A 21496-nucleotide genomic window follows, 5' to 3' on the forward strand; every position below is an offset into this window, starting at 1 on the left:
AGTTGATCCTTGCCTTCGCATCATCTCATAGACTTGCAACTGTGCCAACCACACCTGAGTTAGGACCCAATATCCTTATACACGGTACATATCTCCTTTTCTTTTCTGTACTTTAGCACCTCCATTCGTTTTATCGTATACCACTTGTTTTTTGTCTTTAGTTTGTTTATAATCTCCTGCCTTGTTTTATATTCTTATACGCGTTTTAATGGTCTAACGTGTGTCTACCCAGGTGTTCGCATTAGACCGGAGATGGCCTTCTCATGAATGAACAACCAACATCATGTACGTTTTAAAGGGGTTCAATTGTACTGACCCCCATGCTTGTCTTTGGACATTTTTCCGCATGCCGAGCTTTCCATTGCTTCGGGAGAGGTTGTAAAAGTGCGATTCTTATTCCCTACCCCAAGGACTCTCATCGGTCACCGCCGCTATTAAAAACAACCGCATATACACAAACCAGCCTGCTACGGCGATAAGAAAACCAAAAAAATCGGATGTTGCCCTGTTTGTTGCAAAAATCTCGGGTTCTTGTGTACAGAGAGCAAGATTACTACTTTTCTTTGAAATTATACCCCCTCTTGAATGTCTGTGGTGAAGTAATTGCTGGTTGGAGAGATTTAATTTGGATATTTTATATGGCTTGCTTGTTATACGAGGGCTATCGAATGCCAGGCGAATTACCTTTCCACATGATTTTAATTGTCCTCAAGACGTATCTTAAAACTGAGTAGAAATTAACTATTTCATTTCTTCTTTTGTTCATCCTTAATACCGTTGTTAACCCCAACGTGTCTTTCAATGAACTTCCCTAATGTTTGGTGTATTGGGTAATTCAATTACGGATTGTGTTTGGATCGTACGGAGTAGTATTATATCTTGCGAAACACCACAACTCGAGCATTTGGTGTAGGTCTACATAAATAGTCTACATATAATATGTGTACCAATGTCGTTTCTCACCCCACATTCTTATTTTTATCCTTTCTTTATAAGATGTGTGCCAACATTGCTTCACATATAGTGTAAGGGAGTTAATAATACATTTTTTCTATCATATTCGTGTTCTTTATTTGGTTAGCGGGTTTAAAGCATTGAATTTGCTGTGGTGTGGTATTGTAGCTTTAAGGTTGATCCTTTTTTTTTTTTTTTTTTTTTTTATTTTAATAAAAGAAATTCAATAGAGTAGTCTTTTGTTAGAAGATTATATTTAATGGATAAAGATGAGTTGATTTGAGTGTTCTTTTTACACAAGCTAAAACGATTTTAACTCCTTGCCTTCTTTGATTTAGGTGTCTTTGGAATAATGTTTAGAACTATCGCTTGCTTATCATCTATAATTATTAGCGACCTCCCCTCCCCCTCTTAACATACTTATACTTACTTCTTATACTTACTTAGGGTTTCTTGCAGTGCAGGTTTTTGATTCATCGGCTGTATCGTGCACCTGTATTGCAGCAGACACACAGAAAGATTTTTAGATAATACTTCAACCTTTCAGGCCGACCCAGTCGAACGACTTTGCTTGACCACATGTATATTTCAGCTTGACGGATTTCAATACAGTTAGCCGTATAACTGCCTTCTTTGTTTGACATTTATAATTAATTGTACATCGGCTACACAGTAACAAAAAAACACAGGCGAACACACAAAAAAAAGCCAAATAAAAGGGAACATCGTAGAGCTCGTCGTTAGCCGTACGATGAATTAAGGAATGGCCTGCCGTTACGGTTTTGGCTTCTATTATTCCTAGGCATGTCGCGCCTGTGACATTTAATGATTAACATAAGTTGCCACTTATCCCAAATCTTTAGGGATTAGCTTAACTTATGCTGACTTTGTTCAAATGCAGCTGCTGCAACGTCTGGTGTGGTCAAAATGAGGCGGTCCTCATTTCTGTCGCGTGCTCAAGTTCACGACCTAACAAACATGAGCTTTGGAAGCATCACAGGACGGCCTATACACATGTACGTGTGCCCCTATACCGGTAAGTACATTTGTACTTCAGGAAATTAACGGTCTTAATAGTTAATTAACGAGCTATAGTCTTCAATTGTGGCCTGACAACATCGTAGAGCTCGTCGTTAGCCGTACGATGAATTAAGGAATGGCCCCCCGTTACGGTTTTGGCTTCTATTATTCCTAGGCATGTCGCGCCTGTGACACTTAATGATTAACATAAGTTGCCACTTATCCCAAATCTTTAGGGATTAGCTTAACTTATCCGCCTTTGTTTAAATGCGGTGGTGCAACGCCTGGTGTGGTCAAAATGAGCCGTTCCTCATTTCATCGCGCTCAAGTTCACGACCTAACAAACATGAGTTTTGGAAGCATCACAGGATGGCCTATGTACATGTACGTGTGCGCCTATCCCGGTAAGTACATTTGTACTTCAGGAAATTAACGGTCTTAATAGTTGATTCACGAGCTATAGTCTTCAATTGTAGCCTGACAACCTGGTGTGTTTCTAATAACGTGATTAAAGTGCGTCTATATGTCGTGTTTGATTACTTTTCACTTGGAAATCTACGTGTCTTTTTATTTTATTTTCGGCCTCTCCACTTATGTAGATGTACCTGAAATTAAAGTTTGCCGTCGCCAGCTTGCCAATAAAGTCTTAGAGAGTGCGATGGGAGAGGCTTCTACAGTTTCCGAAACCGGTAGTTATGCATTCTATTCGCGAGAGGCGTCCAGCACTAAAAAAGGGTCCCTGAGTGCTGTGCTATGTAATTTGTGAGAGACACAAAAAATCCCCGAAAAAAAAGGGCCTAACCTTGCCGCGCTATGTAATTTGTGACAAATACAGAAATTTCCCAAGATTACTTCTTACCTATGACAACTTAATGTTTATGATTAAACTCACTTGCGTCTAACTACTACTATATATTACTGATACGGAATTTCAATTACCGTATTATGTGTGCCGGCCTCAAACGGACATGATAAATAACGACGTTCAAGCAAGCAACAGTTGTCGGAATATGGGTTGCAATGTTACGTCTTAAATGCGTCACTTGATTCAAGAGATTAATGTTTTCTGACGGTTTCCACACTACTTGCTAAACAGAACGGGAGTAATTCTAACCTGCAGTTTTAAATACTGCTAATTACACAACTTTTATAAATTAGGCCTTAATTGATGGGGAATAACTCATTGACTGTTACAATAAATTTCTTTTACCATACATTTAATTGTGCCACCCTAATTAAAGGATAATCTAATAAGCTAACGGCTCTTCAAATCAGGCGTTCAAATCACCTTCCAAATGTTCAATCCTATAAAAAAAATGAAACACCAATATATTACATTTAATGACAAGATTGCACTGTTTATTGTACATGTTAACTGTTCTACCTATGTCATGAGGAATGGCCTCCACTGTGCATGATTGTTAATAAATGCTCCTGTCTCCTCCAGTCCTCCACTACTATATAAACTCACTAATATGATACAAAAAAACCCCCCACCATCTACTTCTCTTAATCACAATTCCTGCATCCCAAAAAAAAAACAAGTTAACATTTCCTCTCTAACATGTATGAGTATACATGCACACGACCGTTTTTTGTAGACGAAAGTGATCAGGGAATTTTTTTAGATGGATATGTGGCCTGGAAGAAAGGGCAGTTTAATTGTAAAGGGGCATTTCTCACACGGTGTAGAAAAGAACACACGAGTTGGTGGTATTGAACACCATCCGTTCTCGAATTAGAGGATGTGGTCTCTAATATCTTTAATAGACTATCAAAGCCCGATAAGAAGAATCATTTGTGGTTTGTAAGACTTGGGCTGCATGGTTCGCTGTGGGAACCAAAACATCCAAAGTGTTTATTGATTATAATAAGCAATTGGTAACAGAAAACAATCAGGGTATGATAACAGCACGTAGGGGGCAAAAGTTGGTCCGAATGTACTGCCTATGCAGAGCTTATGTCAGTGAAAGAGAGATATATGAGTTTCATCGCCGACTGGAGAAGGAACTTGCAGACCAGGAGGAATATATTGAGTACCCTTGCGACGACTCTGGCAGCGAGGGGTATTATGATTCTGATTGTTAAGATGCTAGGTTGTTGACAATGCGATCCTACTAATATCTACATAGTCCTCCTATGTTGGGACAGTGGCTTGTCGTAGTCTTACGTTTTAGGTCTTTCTATGGCTCTTGTAAATTAGAACCCTATGTTATATGTATGTATGTATGTATGTCTCTAGACTAAAGAGTTGCGAGACTTCTGTTTGTTTGGTTGTTTTTTTTTTGGTATTTTCATTTGGAATGGTATGGCTAATATGTTAGTTGCCTAACGTTTTAGGTCTGTCTATGGCTCTTGTAAATTATAACTCTATGTTGTATATATGTATGTCTGCAAGCTATCATATTGCCGACTTAATCTATGTTTAGTTTTCACTTTTTGGTATTTTCCGCTGGAATGGTATGGATAATATGTTAACCTGTTTGCATTTTGTGATCTTCCATTGCTTTTTACTATTAACCTGCATTATTGTTGACTTTCGATCGCTTACGACTATACTTAGCCCTGACAGTCTTTTTTTTCCTGTTTTTTTCTTCTATGAAGATCTGGCCATTTCTCCTCCTATTCATGAACACCTATGTTTCTGCGCCACATATGCGCATTAACAGTTGTGGTGCTCGAAGGGCGGCAGACATCCCGCGTTAGGTGGCCAGGTGCGGCACACAAATGCGCGCTTACATCCTAATTGTGTATTGGTGTGAACTTGTTGGAGGTTGTGCCTTGCATGATTCAGGTGTGTTTATTAGCCCAATAATAATGCAGCTACCATTTTTAAGATTTTCTGATCATCGATTTTCATTCTTTGTTGGTCATAACTCTGATCCCACCGCGAGTAGTGTCCTAAACGTATCTGAAACTTTGCATTACCCCAAATATCCGTGGAACACACCCTCGTAAACGTGATACGGTCTTAACCGCAACATAAAGGGACAATTCAGCCTGATAGTTGTACTTATACATCACTTTGTGATAACTAATGACGTAAGCCTTCCTTTTTAAATTTTTGCGCTACTGTTAAACAACACATTGTCACTTAATATTTGTGCCTCCTGTGTGACACCACCGCTGTAGTTACAGTCTCTTCTGCCCTCTCCTATGTTTGAATCTTTTATGTGCCATATTATTCATATATGCAAATGCCGGGATATCCTTAGAGAACTGTTACTTCAAATATATAAGTGCTGAATGTATTGGTGTTTCCTTCAAGATGTCTATTTTGACTATATTCTGTTTGCCTCAATAAACCTATATGCATACCTATATTTGCATTCCCTATTGGAGCCTTTGAAATTTGGTAGACATTGTTAATAAATCTTTTTCGTGCCTTACTATGTGTGCTGATCTATTTCTGATCTATTTATGTTGTCTTATTTAAACTGGTGTCATGTTGCATGGGTTCCGATGTGGTAAAGGTCATATCTTTAGACAACTTTGAATTAGCATAATTATTGTAGGGAAATACTAATTTAAAATAATAAAAGGTTCCTACAATTACAATTTCTATCAAGCTGTTACAAAAAATGTTCTTAACCTTCAGGACACAAGCATCCCGTGTCCTAATACATTCCAACATAATTTAGAATTTCTCTAGGCCATGGTATCAAACTAATCTTTTTTGAGAAATATATTACCGGTTGATAACTTTTTAAAAAAAAATTAATTATTTTAAAACATGTGTGTGGTAGTTTTATATTCTAGCTTCTTCTGTCATATTGCAAGCAGCTTGGACTGTCTTCATTAGGTGTAAGGCTATTCATTGCTTTGTTAATTTTCCCGGACATGTATTCCGTCCGGACTAGCTAAACACACAGCCTTGGATTAAATTGTCTGTCAATGTGAACTAGCATTGTCGTACAAGCCTTATGTTTTTATGTATGACTCAAAAATAATTAAATTGGGTGTAATGTCTCTTTATACGTTCTGATAACGGCGTACTTGTTTGCGGTCGGTATTACCTTGTTTAGTTCAATCCAACGTGATTAGGGATTTGAACATATCAGCGCCCGAAAATTGTTGGGCTGATTGGGGAGAAAAAAGGTGGCCAATATTAACAGACTACAGACCTACACGGTCGTCATTCTGTTCGGCTATTACTTTTAGGCGGTAATTTCATCGCATGCCAGTGCTGTTAGTTCAATTTTTTACCTACGCAGAACACAATTAGAAACGTTAATACCGCACCAACATGATCATGTGCTTTTGTGCTCTATTACCCAATGACTAAACCTGGGAAAAACTCCAAAATACCACAAGCCAACAGTGGCATGTACAAACAATGTGCCATAGTCATTGCACAACACCACTCCACCATATCATACATTATTACACCTAAATAACACAACCCCCTAAAATATGCAAAAGCAATGGAAGTACTAACAAGGAGTCTTTCTTTGCCACAAACTAGGGGAAAGAAAATACAACAGATTAGACATTAGAGGTCATATTTCTCTACAGTCTAACAACCAATACCCATAGCAAATTGACCATGCTTTTCCCAAAAATTAAGAGGAATGATGTCATTAGATTAAAGGGGTTTTTTTAACATGTACTTGTCTAGATGATATATTATATTATATTATTTACATTAAAAAATTCACATATATCATTGTATATTATATATATGTGCGTGACCTTGTTCTATTTTTATGTTCTCACTGCCTAAAATAATAAAGATACAATAAACACAATGCAGGACGGTGGTAATTTGGTTCAGCATACACCAACTTCTTCTTCTGCCTTACCACAGGTATCTGTTCCATATTCAATTTAATTTGCTAAATTACATAGCATGTATCATTATGTGTATCACGATCACAAATATATCAAATAGGACACGCGGTATATTACATTTTCGCTTATCCTTGAAAGAAAAAAAGAAAAAGGAATATATTAGCTACCTTACTAATAGTGAGTTTTACATGTAGTCTGATATTTGTTATATTGCATAGCATATGACAAGTCGTCAGTATTATGGCCTAATATGACCTAATATATGATTGGAATGTACGCTTTGTTGGATATACGCTTGTACAGTTGTTTATAACATGAATCATCTAAGTGCATTTGTAGGTTAAGCATAGCATGATGTATTGTTGTGTGTGTTGTATGCTTAACATGTAATTCACAAGATTTTACTTTAATATTTGGCTCCCTGAAATATATTATCTTGCTGTGAGTCTAAATGTTATATGTGTGAAGCTTTTTAATCATAAGAAAATTAGTGTTCATATGCAGATTTAACTTTATTATTCTTTGGGAAGTACATATCACATAAAGAAATTACTGTTCATATTATCTTGCTGTGTGTCTAAATGTTATATGTGGGAATTTTTTATCCGTAGGAAAATCACTGTTCATACGGTGTTCATATGCAGTATTGAAATTCTACTATTAAGTTTTATATTCGTAGGAGAGTTTATCTTCATATGTAGTATTGAAATTCTACTTTTTATGAACTAAACATAAATCACTCTCAGGAAAATAATAAGGAGAAACGTGTGGTTTTCTAGCAGACCTAATAGGTATGTTGTAGCAACGGGACACTATGCAGGTTGCGCACATTTTGTGTTGATAAACCGCTACTTTCTCGTAGACACCCTTACTATAAACTCGAAAAAAAAAAAATACATGTGGACGCCTTTTTTTTTACACAGTTGCATTTACGTAAACCATGTGGATTGTGTGAATCAGATGTGTAGTTTTACGATATTCCTTATATAATCCCTTATTCACAAAGTATTAACATTTTTCCCTCTTTAATACTGTGATTTACTATAAAAAGGATGAAACACATGTGATAGCTCCTCAACCTACACAAGTAGTTATTCCTTTCCAACCCTTGCTAGAGCAGATCTCAGAGTGCTTGCGCTTCTCAAGTCCTGCCTATCGTTTCGTAGATGAGGCCACTAACAATGTGTATGTTTCAGTGCGCCCGGAAGGCGAATCATTTTCCTACATATATGTTGGCGGCCCAGCCCAAAACCCTCCCGAATCCTGTGAGAATGCAGCTATGCAAGCTGTGCGCGATATTATGACTAAATATCGTGTCACTGTGAGAGACTTTACCTACACTAAAAGGGAGGTATTGAGGAGGTGTGCTGGCCTTTATAGCTTAAAGCGCTTAGAGTTGGAAGAGCTTGTGAAAGGTCGTACTAACATACCACTGAATGAAGAACATACAGTTCCGTCTTTGAACCCACTAAAAGTTGTCACTCTAGATTATTTCTCAGTCTTAGTTTGCCTACAACAAAAGTTTAGAATTTACTGTACCACCCTAGACACCATCCGTCATGGCCCTAAACGGTTTTCGGCATGGATTACCGTATTCCTCCCTAGGGTTATTGCTTCGAAAAAGGAATTTGTTAGTGAATGCTTGAATTTTAATCGCTAGAAGTGACTGGCTAAAAGGTCGTTGAGTATGTCATTCCAATCCTCAACATTGAGATCATAGATGCAAACTATGATACTCCTACAACTAACCGCATCACCATGGATTATGGCCTTGAGCGGGAGAGCTTCCTTGCTGCAAAGGAACGTGTCTTGGGCATAAAGGAAGACTTCGACCCGACATGCCTTCTCCTTGAGGAAGGAGCCACAACTCCACGTGCCTTGGCTTTTCAAATTCCTAAGCTTGATGGCCCACCCCGCCCCTAAAAACTGAAGTTGTGTGCAACATGCGAACACAAGGCACATGTGAGACCTGCAAAAGCAAGGCCACCCCGATACTTAAAAGTATTTGGAAGCGTGGAAGCAATGTTTGACCGTTTGAAAAAGGCGTAGATGGAGGCTATCTTTGGGGTATTCTAGGAGTAGTCTGTTGGGTATGTATAAAAGATGTAGTAAGTAATGTGTTTTTTACTTTGTTTGGATATCGATCCACTTATACGGTGGTTTGTTTGTGCTCTATTTTGATGGTTTCTCCTTGTTGTAATAGCTTGATGTAGTATTGTAATCTTTAAGGCAGTGTATTAGCCTAGACGCTTGTTTTGCGCATGTACGCTTAGGTCGGTCTCAGATGTATTTTGAATTTGAATGAATGCGAGCAAGGCTTGCTACTCGGTTGTAAGGACATATTTTGGTTGAATTAAAAAAGCGCACATGCTCAGATTGTTTGTGGATATGTTCTATCTATTTATTGCCTTGGGTTCTTATTCTTTCCAGCCATGTGCAAATAATTAGTGTTACGGCCCTTCGTAAACCCTAACAACATGCATCTAATATATTACGACTTGAATAGTTACCCCATTCTATTATCTCTCGTAAATGTTTCTTTTGTCGCGGTGGTTAGATCGTAGGACTTGCGGATGCCATTCGTCGTTGCAGATACATCACAAGCACTTATTATACATTTATCAGTTGTCCCCCTTCATAAGCCTTCATAAACTGGTCGGCAGCCAACAAGAATTGTAATACGGAGTACTTGTGCTTTTCAGGTACACCTAGACTTACATAAAACACTCCCAACCCCTCTTACAATCACAAACGTCGAGTTGTTCAGAGCTCTTGAAATCATTGGCCTTCCGTTAATGTTTGGATGAGTGTGACGTACTACACCAGGAATAGAATTTACGCCGGCTATGCAAATTGAAAAAAATATTACCAATTAGATATAGTAGTCACCACTGACAAATGTGTGCTTATGGAGTTATGTTATTTATTTTCTAGCAAGTGCATTAGCTACTGCGATTATATACATTATGTACAATTACCGTTTGACCTGATGGTCCCTTGACATATAGAAAACCCACCCCAAATAACCATAAAGTCCCCGTGGTTGTAAAAAATCCGACAATAATGTGCTTAAACGTTTCATCTTTTTCACCCCTACTAATACCATGACACATAAGCTGCCAAAATAAAAAAATGAGACCTAACTAAGCCCATTTCAATAATATACGCTGCCTCCTCTACACTTTTGACTACGCTACCTGGTACATGAGGTGTTTTGAGTTCAACAACCTTACCTCTTTGGTCATGCATTCTCCCCCCCCCAAAAAAAAAAAAAAAACAAATGTGTATATGCAAGTGTTAACCATTTAGAAGGTTTTCGGGTTTGCATTTCCAAATGGAACAGCCACCGAGACGGGTAACATCTCTTACGCTCCCCCACCAGCCCCACTAAGGCGTGGCAAGCGGTCCAGAGCAACCTTTGCCCAAGCTAACTACTGTGAAACCAGGTATGCTACTCAACTCATAATCCTTTTGGTGTTTGTTTGTCAAACATGCTCTCATGGTACCCTATGGTACACTACTTATGCAAAGCAATGTTCTGAAACACCACCGCAACCGAGAGCGAAGAAACAGAGAAGGGCCCTGATAAGACAACAACAAAGTGAGTTTACTTACAGAAGTGAATACAATGTTATTCTTTGGGTAATAAGTAACAACATTTGCACTGTAATTACATGTTACATGTTATTAACCGCTCCATCAACGGGGTTACCCGCGCCCACAGAGATCAACCATTACCTACGGGTCAACTCAGGCTACCACAGGGGGGGGGGGTTGCCCAAGTGCCACGCCGAGAAAGTTTGCATATGAAACCCCTTTTTTTCTCTGCTGATGGTGCAATTCAATTACCTACTAATGCGTACCCTCTGCGCCGACAAGATCAGTATACCTCTCTTTCAAGATGATCTTTGTTCATTTTAGAACGTTTGCAAGAATGTACAATAATCTCTTTGCATTCAGCTCTATTGGTGGGAATACCAATGCATCAACACACAAAGGTATATACGTCTTTAAGCTACATGGTCAAATCTATCATAATGTACCTAATTTGCTTCCAAATGATGGTAAACCGAAATATCTCCAACTCTATTTTTACGATGGGCAACATGAAGCGCTTAACCGAACAGGTTGTTTTCCAGAAGTAAGGGCCGATATAGTTAATACCCTTATGCAAATAACCTAGACCAACCCATATGCTCGTTTTTTTCGGTCTCTTAGAGAATTGCCCGTAAATGAAAATACCCAGATATTGCTCAACAGGGACACTGTCTTAGACCAGCGTGAGTATAACGCACCATCTGACGAAGTCGCAGTAATATGGACTGAAAGTTCATCTTCTAGCGAATCTAATACACCTCACATAACTGTCACTGCCAAGAATAATGAATCCCACCGGATTATGCACTATTATGGGTGCTATGATCCTTTACAATACCCATTACTTTTCCCATCTGGGGAATGTGGGTGGGTGCAAGGCCTTAAGAAACTTGACCCAGAGTCGGGCCATGCAGAGGCCAGTTCGTTGGGCAGTGCAAGCTTAGATGCCACACAAACAGTTCAGAGCCTATTAGAAGATGAAATGAACCGTATGTATATCCTTAGTAATTGCTTTACCAATTTATCATTAATGAAATTATTGGAAGTTACATATCGTGCGTGTTATAACAGTGCAAAAGCGGGGATACAAATCGAAAGGATAAGATTGTATCATGTCGGCAATACTATTGCTACAAGTTACAAAACCGCCCTGGAAATATGCTTTTGAGAACCGGCCGCTGCTTCCAACAGTACGTGGTGGACATGTACGTCAAGATAGAGAACACAAGGCTTGATTATTTCAGGAACAACCAGGAAACTATACGAGCTGAATTATACCAGGGGATACTTGATACTATCGGGACCGGTGAATGTCGTGCAGCGAATGTCGGGACAAGGGTAATTCTACCACCTACTTTTTTGGGTGGCCCTCGGGATATGAAAAAGAGATATCTCAATTCAATGGCACTTGTACAGAGGTACGGGAAGCCGACACTTCGTAACTATGACGTGTAATGCTAGCTGGCCTGAAATAAAGGCACAAAGCTAGCCCCTGAGAAGAGGCACATAATCGTCCGGACTTAGTGGCGCGGGTTTTTCGGGCTAAGCTCTTGGACCTTAAAAAACAGATAGTGAACAAATGCATTTTTGGAGAGGTGGCTGCCTATGTATACGTAGTTGAATTCCAAAAAAGAGGGCTCCCTCATGTACACTTCCTAATCATTCTGAAAGATGGCTACAAGCTTAAATGCCCAGCTGATTATGATAAATTTGTGTCTGCTGAAATTCCGACAATGGATAACCCCTCCCTCCGGAAAACTGTTCTGCAGCACATGATGCACGGGCCTTGTGGCAACCTTAATCCTGATTGTGGATGCATGAAGCATTCAAAAACGCCTGGGAAGTGCAAATATGAATATCCTAAAACCTTCACGCCTGGCACTACAACTAATGTCGCAGGCTATCCTGAGTATAGAAGGCGAAACTCGGGCGAAACAGCGGTAATAAGAAAACACCGGCTTGACAATAGATGGGTCATACCTTATAATCCATATCTATTAACACTATTCGACTGCCACCTAAACGTAGAAGTTTGCTCCACAATGCATGCTGTGAAATATCTGTATAAATATATTTATAAGGGACACGACATAATCTCTTTCAGTGTTACGGAAAATGACGGACCAAAAGCAGTTGATGAAATTTCACAATTCCAGTCAGGGCGTTGGGTATCCCCCTGTGAAGCGGCTTGGCGAATATTTGGTTTTGATCTTTTTGAAACCCACCCAGCGGTAATGGCCCTACAGGTGCACCTGCCCAATATGCAGTTAATCCGCCTTAGGCCAACCGATAACCTAGCAGATGTTCTTGCCGATGACAAAAGAAGCCGCACACCCTTAACCGAGTTTTTCAAAAAAAGTTCTACCGAAGGCTGCCCCAAACGTTTGTATGGGGAATTTACAGAGCACTACCGTTGGGACACGGGGACCAAGTCCTGGATCGAAAGAAGGAACAAGGTAATTGTCATCGGTAGACTGGTTTTTGTAGCGCCTGCTGAAGGAGAAAGGTACTTTCTAAGGTTGCTTCTGTTACACATCCGAGGCCCAACGTCATTTGAGGACCTAAAAACAGTGAACGGATACAAATGTGCAACATTCCAGAAGCAAAGACTACGACACGGGCTGTTCGAACATGACAATAATTTCTTCGAATTATGTATGGTGAAGCATGTCTTTGTCTGGATGCGGTGGCATTACGTCGTCTTTTTTCGACTTTGCTCATTTTCGCCGAACCAAAAGATCCGTCCTTGTTATGGGACACTCACTACGAGTCATTATCAGAAGACTACCGCTATAAGTATAAGGCCAACCACAAAAAGTTCGACAACTCACGGCCCGTTCGGTTGAACAAAGTATTTGGAAGCAATGGGCAAGTCACTATTAGCTTTCGGGCTCGACCATCTAGATACATGTACCGACAATGAATTGAGGCGTACCCGAGATATAATTGATGCGCTTGATGCACCGATACCCGACGAATGCACACGATGTAAGGCACTTCTAAATACAAAGACAAAAAGAGGCGTTTGTCACAATTATGGACCATGTAACTACAGGTCAACCCGGTGCTTTCTTTGTCGATGGACCGGCGGGATGGAAAAACTTTCCTATACAATGCTCTTTATCTTTGAGGTACGATTAATGGGTAAAATTGTCTTACTGACAGCAACATCAGGCATTGCTGCATCTAACATACCTTCTGGGCGAACAACACATTCCCGTTTCAAGATTCCACTAGACTGCGATATCTCTCTAGCTTGTGACATCCCTAAGCAGAGTAGCTTGGCGGCATTGATTCAGGCAACGAGCTTAATAATATGGGATGAAGCGTCAATGGCAAAGCGGCAGAATGCTGAATCTCTGGACCTACTCCTTAGGGATTTGTGTGATGCAGACCATCTTTTTGGGGGCAAAGTTGTAGTTTTTGGCGGCGATTTCCGACAAACACTGCCAATACTACCACGGAAATCCCAGCGGGAAGTTGTTGAAGCTAGCTTGGTGAGATCACCTCTGTGGCCAAAGTTAGTCAAATTTAGGCTGACCGAAAACATCCGAGCACATACCGACCCTGAGTTTGCAGAGTTCCTGCTTTCACTTGGAAACGGAGCATTACAAACTAAAGAATCTGAATATATCAAGATGCCAGATGGACTTGTCAGTGACCGCAGTAGACGGTGCCATACCCTATCGGGATCTGTCTTCAATCGCGTTTCCAGAGATGGGTCATGATACGTTTAATTCCGACATCTTTAAGTCAAGAGCAATAATAACCCCGTTGAACGACGATGTGGATGCCATAAACAACGAGTTAATTGCCAAATTCCCAGGCAACCCTGTCAGCTACAAAAGCCATGATTCAATGTTGGATGACAACTGCACAGTCTACCCTGCATAATTCATCAACAAACTAAGTCCAGGTGGAATGAGCCCACACGACCTCATTCTGAAAGAAAATTGCCCAGTAATACTGCTGCGAAACTTGCAGCCATCATTTGGCCTTTGCAATGGCACACGCCTTATTTGCAAGAGATTCTTGCCAAACTCAATTGAATGTGAAATAATGGCAGGCCATCACAAAGGAGAGCATGTATTCATTCCACGAATCAAGCTGCGGCCAGCTCCATCAGATAACTACCCTTTCCAATTCCAAAGGAATCAGTTCCCTTTAAAGCTGAGCTTTGCAATGACCATTAACAAATGCCAAGGTCAAACTCTAAGCCAAGTTGCTATATACCTACCGCGACCATGTTTCGCTCCTGGGCAGCTGTATGTCGCGATCTCTAGAGCTCGTAAGGCAAGTCAAGTAATTATAATAGCATTTTGCTCCCGAAGGGGTGCCTAGCAACTTTGTCAAGAATGTTGTATCATACGATGCACTTACTCTTGCCGGCATCATTTAGGGTCGACTATAATGTCAAGGTATATTGCAAACAAGCCCTTTTATGCGCAGTTGTTACAAAATATTCCACATTCCCTAAACTACATGTGCGAGCACCACTGATATGTGTTTGCTGTTTTTACTCTCATAGGTGTAAATGAGGCGATGGTGAACGGATCGTTATCTTTTGGATTCAGGCATGCATGGTGGACGTTATATAGCTGCAGATCATGGCAGCAAGAATTGAACTTCCTTTTTTAACAGTCCTTATGGCATCACCGCGACCTGCTAAAGTAGCCACAACCAACTGCCGGTTCCAGATTGCCCTGTGGGAATGTAGTTGATCTATCTCTCTCTCTTTTTTTTTGCGCTTTTTTGGATATTTAAACAATACGGAAAGCGTCCCCCGCAAATTATGATTAGTTGAAAAAAATACCAGAACACCAACCAAACTAATGACTTATATTGCACGTACGTCTTCGTGTAAATTTGTCGTGTCTGCCTAAGAAGCACGTATAGCTACAATTTTTTTCATTTTATCACCCAAAAAAATGTTAGCCAACCTGTACCAACACGTACATGGATTTCACACTAATAATTATACACACTTAACAGGCGTAAAAAATATACTTTAGATGTTTTAGAAAAACAAACAGTTTAAGGACGTCGAACCGTAAAAAATAACACATATAACAACATTTAGAACGCCCTAAGTGTTAGTTATTGACACATGAATCACAAGTATAGCAAAATTATCGTCGTGGTCCTGTTGACAAGAATTATATCACAGCACACTAAATTTAAAAAAAAACAAAACAAAAAACAAAAAGGGGAGGAAACAATAATTCGTGAAATTTACTGATTAAACTACCCAAGAGTTCGGCATTCAAATTTTAATTGCGTAGATGTTATAGACTACGTAATTTGTAAAGTGTTATTAATTACAAGTTTAACATTCAGATACCCAATAAATAAACAGTTAGTCTTGCTGAAGACGGGGCGGAGCAAGTGACGGATAATGTCACTCACAAAACGGATAGGGGGACAAGGTAGGGGCACCCCATGTGCTTCCCTCTCTCCTCTATTTGGGTCATTTGTGAGAGGAAATGGTATCCGTCACTCCAAAGTGACGGATACGTGCCGTCTTCAATGAGATTTTGTGATAAATAAAACCCAAATAAAGGAAAGAAAAAAGAGGGGATTGTAAGACCCACAAGAATCCTTATATTAATGGTCAACTTGACCAAAAACACACTTGCCAAATTATCAACAATAATATATATATATATATATATATAATAAAGGTACCAAACCCCTTACTACCACAGTTATAAGATAATCCAAGCAAAATCTTTTACTCCAACTCATGGTTACTTCCACAAGCAACCTAACTGTTCATTTCTACAGTTAGAAGCATAGGAGCATAGCCTTTGTGACAAATAAATAATTATGTACGTACAACTACCCACTTTGCATCTGTTATCCCCATAAAACATGCTTATACCCCTTAACTTGTAAAGCATATTGGAAATCTTTGAAGAAGGCCTGTGTTATTACGCTCTTCCTTCCACAGCTTTGTATTCAAAGTAAGAGCTTCATAACCGCAAACTTTGTTTTAACTATATGCAAATTCATATTTATTCTGTAATTAACCATGTAAATTTATAATAACATCCGCTATTCCTGAACATTCACTTTGCACTTATTCCATGTATACTTTTGTCTTACTTAATATGCAGAGTATTGTGAATTAGTATCTCTTATGGTATGACTGATTAGACGCCTAGCTTAGTCATAGCGGCTCTGATGTTGGTCAGAGCTGCAAGCCTTTATAGATTTTCAGGAGTTTTGGGTTCTTATGGTATTATATGTAGATTTGTTGTAACACCAAATGAGAAATTGTTCGGACTAAATGAGAAATTTTACAGACTAATGCTGTTAACAAATGAATATCAGGTCCGTGTCTTGGTGTTTTTTGGGCTAGGCTTACAATTAGATCTAAATAAAGAACTTTGCAATATAGTGTTTAAAATCACTTGTCCACCGTACTTTAGGCTAATGATATGGAGTGTCGAAATGTCATAAGAGATCAACATCTCGTAAATGTTTTATGAAGCTCATTAGAGTAGTATCTTTGGAGTCAAACGACGGCCTTTGAGATAAGTGGTCAGGTGTAAGTTTCGCTATGCTCTCATAATAGTGCCGTTAGCTCTCCCATCAATTACGTAGAAGGTTACACATTTTCTCTATAAAGAAAAAGAAATATGAGGGTTAACATCTGGCTATTATAAGCATATGTGGTAAATAGATCTACTCTATAATGTGTAGTTATATGCCAAAAAAGTATAGTGGCAGTTTGACTAGAATAACTTACAACTGCTTATGTCACCTTTCATGCAGACGTTTCTGATGGCAGACGGTCGGGTGTATTTGGATGAGTTGAACACTAATACCCTTAATTACAAGGTTAAGGTTAAAATCTTGCAAAAAGGGAAGCCCCAAAGATCTGCTACAGATGTGCTTTACCAATCGATGGTCCTACAAGATGATAAGGTTAACAATATATAGACTTTCATTTTAGGTGCAAAGATATTTTGGTCATTAACTTCTGTGTTTAACCAATTCTCCAAAACAACTTTCGATTTGCCCTTGTCTAACGCTATATTCTTCCGGGTAATTGTTTAAAATTGTAAAATCACAAGTGTCTTCAACATCCCTTATTGTCATATTCTCCCCAAAAAAAAGGGGTTAGGGTTTTCTGAAACACGTTATGTATGCACTCATAATCATGTGTTGTGACCATTGCAGCTAGCAAAATTCACTAACTTCACTACCTGTAAACCTTTAGAGTATATTGTCAATCAGAAATCTATATATGCTCAACATTGACGCTTCCTGACTCTTAGTTATCGACGTGCAGGGAAATAAAATGCGAGGTACATTGTTCGGAGATCAAATTGCAGGTCACGCAGATGCGCTCGTGTATAATGGGGTATACGAGATTGCAAACGCTCCAATCAGGGCACCACAAGACCAGTACAGAAGGAACCCTACAGAACTTCCCCACACAATGGGGTTTGGTCGTCAGACACTGAAACGTCCACTAGCATCTACGCCTGGTCCGGTTCTGCCAGAATACCAATGTGTATCTGAAATACCAAAGACAGCCACTCCATATGACATATTTGGTATTTTCCAAAATTTAGCGAGCGATACTACACACTTGTTCCATGTTATTAATACACTAATTATCTTTACCACCAACAGATGTTGTTGGTATTCTACTGTATGCAGAACCAGCTTCACGCGAAGTCACTACACGACAAGGCCGAAAAAACACTGTTAGAGAGGTTGTCCTCACTGACCACAGGTAGAAAAAATTTATCATAGCTCCCTGCATTCATATACTTGCTAGCCCGGACTGTTACTGATACAGACTTCTATGTCACAGTACTGTACAACCAATTGTGGTCTCAGCATGGAATGAATCTGGTGAGGAAGACGTGGTAAGCTCGTAGCCTTGGTGGGATCGTTACCAGTAATTGGCTTCACAGCGTTGAGTGTTTCTACCCATAGAGGTATTTAAGACCAGACCAGTGGGGCAATTGTATATAATCCAATCCGAATAAAATATTAATCCTCCTTTCTATATTATATAGGTTTCTCATTGTGAGGCACCATGTCCACATCAATTGATCCAAATCCTACGGGGCCAAGGCGGTTTCCCTTCTTGAATGGTATTTCACCTATACATGTTCACAAACAACTATTACAACTATTTATTTGCACATTCGCTTTGTTCCATGAATTTTGTTATATGTTCTCTATAATCACTAACAACTAATACAGGGTAAGTAAGAACAAAGAAGTCCTATCCGAATTACAAGCACGAATTTACAATGTAAGGGATCCCAATGCGGTCATTCCCGTCCTAAGTTTGAGTGCTCTCAAGGGCAAAAAGGTACGACCATCAGGCCCATTCGAAATAAGCGTGTTGTGTTTCTTCAAGTTTTACAAGTTATCATATAGTAGATTTTTAGCAGTAGGTGAGTGTCGGTATATTCCTCACAATAAATATTATGCCTATTTGAAAGCCATATAAACAATAAACTATTGGCCCATACTAATGTGAACTAAATCCAGGCAACAAACACACTCCAGGGTGAACGGGCACAGATCGAACGTGACCGCGTTGGCTCCGAATTCCACGGGATCAACGCATATTTAGGCTGCTCGGATGCGGAAAGCGGTCAGACTATGCAGCAGGTGAGGTGTTTAAATGCTGAAATTGTACTAGGGAAGGAGTTGTTTCCGAACCAAGGTAAGTTAACACCCCTACTCTACAACACGCACGAAAAAAAGGATCACTATTCTTGTCCAAACCCTATTTTAATTCTCATCTACATTGCAGAGTTACATTCAATTGCAAAGTTTCTGATGGCACCGACCAGCTCGAGATCACCGTATTTGAGAAGACACCGTTAAACTGTTTCGCATGTCGGCACTTAAATATTCCACATGAAAGAATCAGAAATTGTCTATCCCAACTATTCTTTATTACGTAACAGTCTCCAATAAAGCATTCATAACATTAATAACAAATAACAAACACTGTAGATCTGTGTGCTCTGCGTTAAATCGCCTGCGAAAGTGATGACTCATATAGCTATGCTTTATGAGAAGTTTTATGATAAACCTATCCCCTTCTACGACTTCTAAAATGCCCCTAATCCAAAACTTTGCAATATTGTTCTCCTCATATTACAGATGTACTTAAACTTTGTATTGCAAAAACTTCAGGGGGACAAAACAACATTTGGGAAGGTTCAATCTTCATTAAAGAATGTAACGTTCACAATTGAAGTAGCACCCAAAACAGAGCTTTCAAAAAACAATATTTTGCAGTGGGCACTGCGACAAGTTATACCTTCCCAGGAACGACTTGCAAACATGTCTGCATTGCTACCGCCTGAGGGCAAAGAACGAGATACAACGGTGGGTAATGCAGAACAAAGTGCCCCCCCAGTAGCTAGGCAACTGGATTTTGGAAGCGCACTGAAACAGCCTGAAAACTTAGCACTTGTTGAAGTTGCCGTTAGTTCTGATTACACATCGCTTCGAAAGCTTCCTACAACGATCACTGCATCTCCTTTAGCGATTCAGCTGCAAGGTGTAATCACCAAAGAAGCGGTGGCCGCCACCCAAACCACTACCTCAAACATACCACATGCAGATATCACGCCTACTTGTAAGCCACTTGATGGTGTGGCACCGACAGTGATTCATGTGCCAACCACAAGTCTGTGCCAACCACTTTGTGCTTAAGACGCCAAAAGTCGAGAAAATTGCTGCGTCCACTCCAAAACCCTGCTCGGACTACTCCAAAACGCAACACCGCAAAAACATTTCTTTGGATCGCCTTCAAAAAAAAAAAAAAAAAGAAAGCCGCTACCACTGTCTGCGACTTTATTAGCTCATCTCCCATGCAAAGAGCCACTATCCAAAAACAGCATGTATGTAAATATTATCTACTTTAACTTGCCCCTTTGAACTATCCGTTAGGGCGTGCCTCCTAACCACTTCTGAAACATGATGTGGTCATATAATGGCTATAGGACGCCAACAGTATTTTGGGAACACTAGCGCATTTCCGGCCACGTGTTCCATTCAAAAGCATCATGTGATTGCTTTTGAATTTAGAAGTCCAATGTTGTTCTCTTTTGGATTATATTTAGTAAATAGTATGCGGTGGAAAGTTGGCGTAACGTATTCGAATGTCTAAAGTCCCAAGTACACCATTAGCTATGCGTAAGTTCCACGGAATCTTAATTTACATGGTCGTATTCCTACGAGTTTTAAACTTTCCCTTTGAGACTAATGGATTCACAAACCTATAATAAGTACATTGAAAATTAACGCTACACTATAATGTCGTAGTACCCCTTGTAGATCTTTGTTCGGGATGAACTTGCCATTCAAAGCACAATGACCTGTTGGCCTCTTATATGCCATGGTCAAACAAACAATCCTAGCCTGCATTTTTAGGCATGCGCTTTTAGGGCAGGTTCATACAACCCCAAACCAGTCAAGGAACATAAAGTTGTGTTGCTTCAAAACATCAGTACGTAAAAACAATATCAGTGGAACGCCCGCATAGAAATGTTTTAGTCCGCATATTCAATCTGTAACAATTTCTATTATATGTATATATAACTAGCTACGCTGCCAGACATTACTTTAACTACGACAATCGCTCCTAATTTCACCCACCGCTTTCTCTATCTATTATTAATCATTTGATCCCCTTTTGTATGCCTGTTTTACGCTGTATGCTGCAACCTATACTTTGGCTCCGTAGAGAAAATTTAATGGCCTACCACCCTTGATGTGTTATATGCATTTTAATCCCTGCATTATGGCACATGTTAGAATCCAAATTGGCTCAGGAATTAAGCTCATTAGATCCTAAATACAGGTCGTCTCAAACTATCTACAAATAGAGGGTTAAATAGGAGTAGCGTAACGTCATACGAGTACATCGCAAGACCCAATATTTTGGTGCCATTTACTATGGTTTTGTATAAAGGATTAACCGAATTGGGGCACCGCGCCCGGTAGGGCGCGGAGCAACAACTAGTAAGTTATAAATGTTTTATCAAAGATATCACAACCTTTTAGTTTATGCACTCAAAAACCTTCTTTAGCACTTTATATTCGATTAGTCTTACTATGGACGGATATATCCGTCTAAAGTGAA

The 21496-nt window shown here is 39.6% G+C and overlaps 1 protein-coding gene across 1 annotated transcript; it reads left to right on the forward strand.

The window, feature by feature from the left end:
• The first annotated feature begins 10699 nt into the window (after positions 1–10699).
• On the forward strand, positions 10700–14090 carry LOC141630009 (uncharacterized). Its single transcript, XM_074442905.1, has 5 exons — positions 10700–10906; positions 11012–11320; positions 11434–11700; positions 11931–13017; positions 13528–14090. Exons 1-5 carry the CDS (start codon positions 10700–10702, stop codon positions 14088–14090), a joined length of 2433 nt encoding a protein of 810 aa, XP_074299006.1.
• The last annotated feature ends 7406 nt before the right edge of the window (positions 14091–21496 follow it).

This window comes from Silene latifolia, chromosome Y (assembly GCF_048544455.1).
Source record: "Silene latifolia isolate original U9 population chromosome Y, ASM4854445v1, whole genome shotgun sequence".
Taxonomy (NCBI): Eukaryota; Viridiplantae; Streptophyta; class Magnoliopsida; order Caryophyllales; family Caryophyllaceae; genus Silene; species Silene latifolia.

Bases quoted from the DNA above. Each gene is read 5' to 3' on its own strand.
- LOC141630009 (XM_074442905.1), top strand. From the start codon at position 10,700: ATGTACAATAATCTCTTTGCATTCAGCTCTATTGGTGGGAATACCAAT. The intron at 10,907-11,011 runs GTAAGGGCCGAT...GAAAATACCCAG, and splicing joins GAACAGGTTGTTTTCCAGAA to ATATTGCTCAACAGGGACAC. The intron at 13,018-13,527 runs GTATGGTGAAGC...TCTTACTGACAG, and splicing joins CAATAATTTCTTCGAATTAT to CAACATCAGGCATTGCTGCA.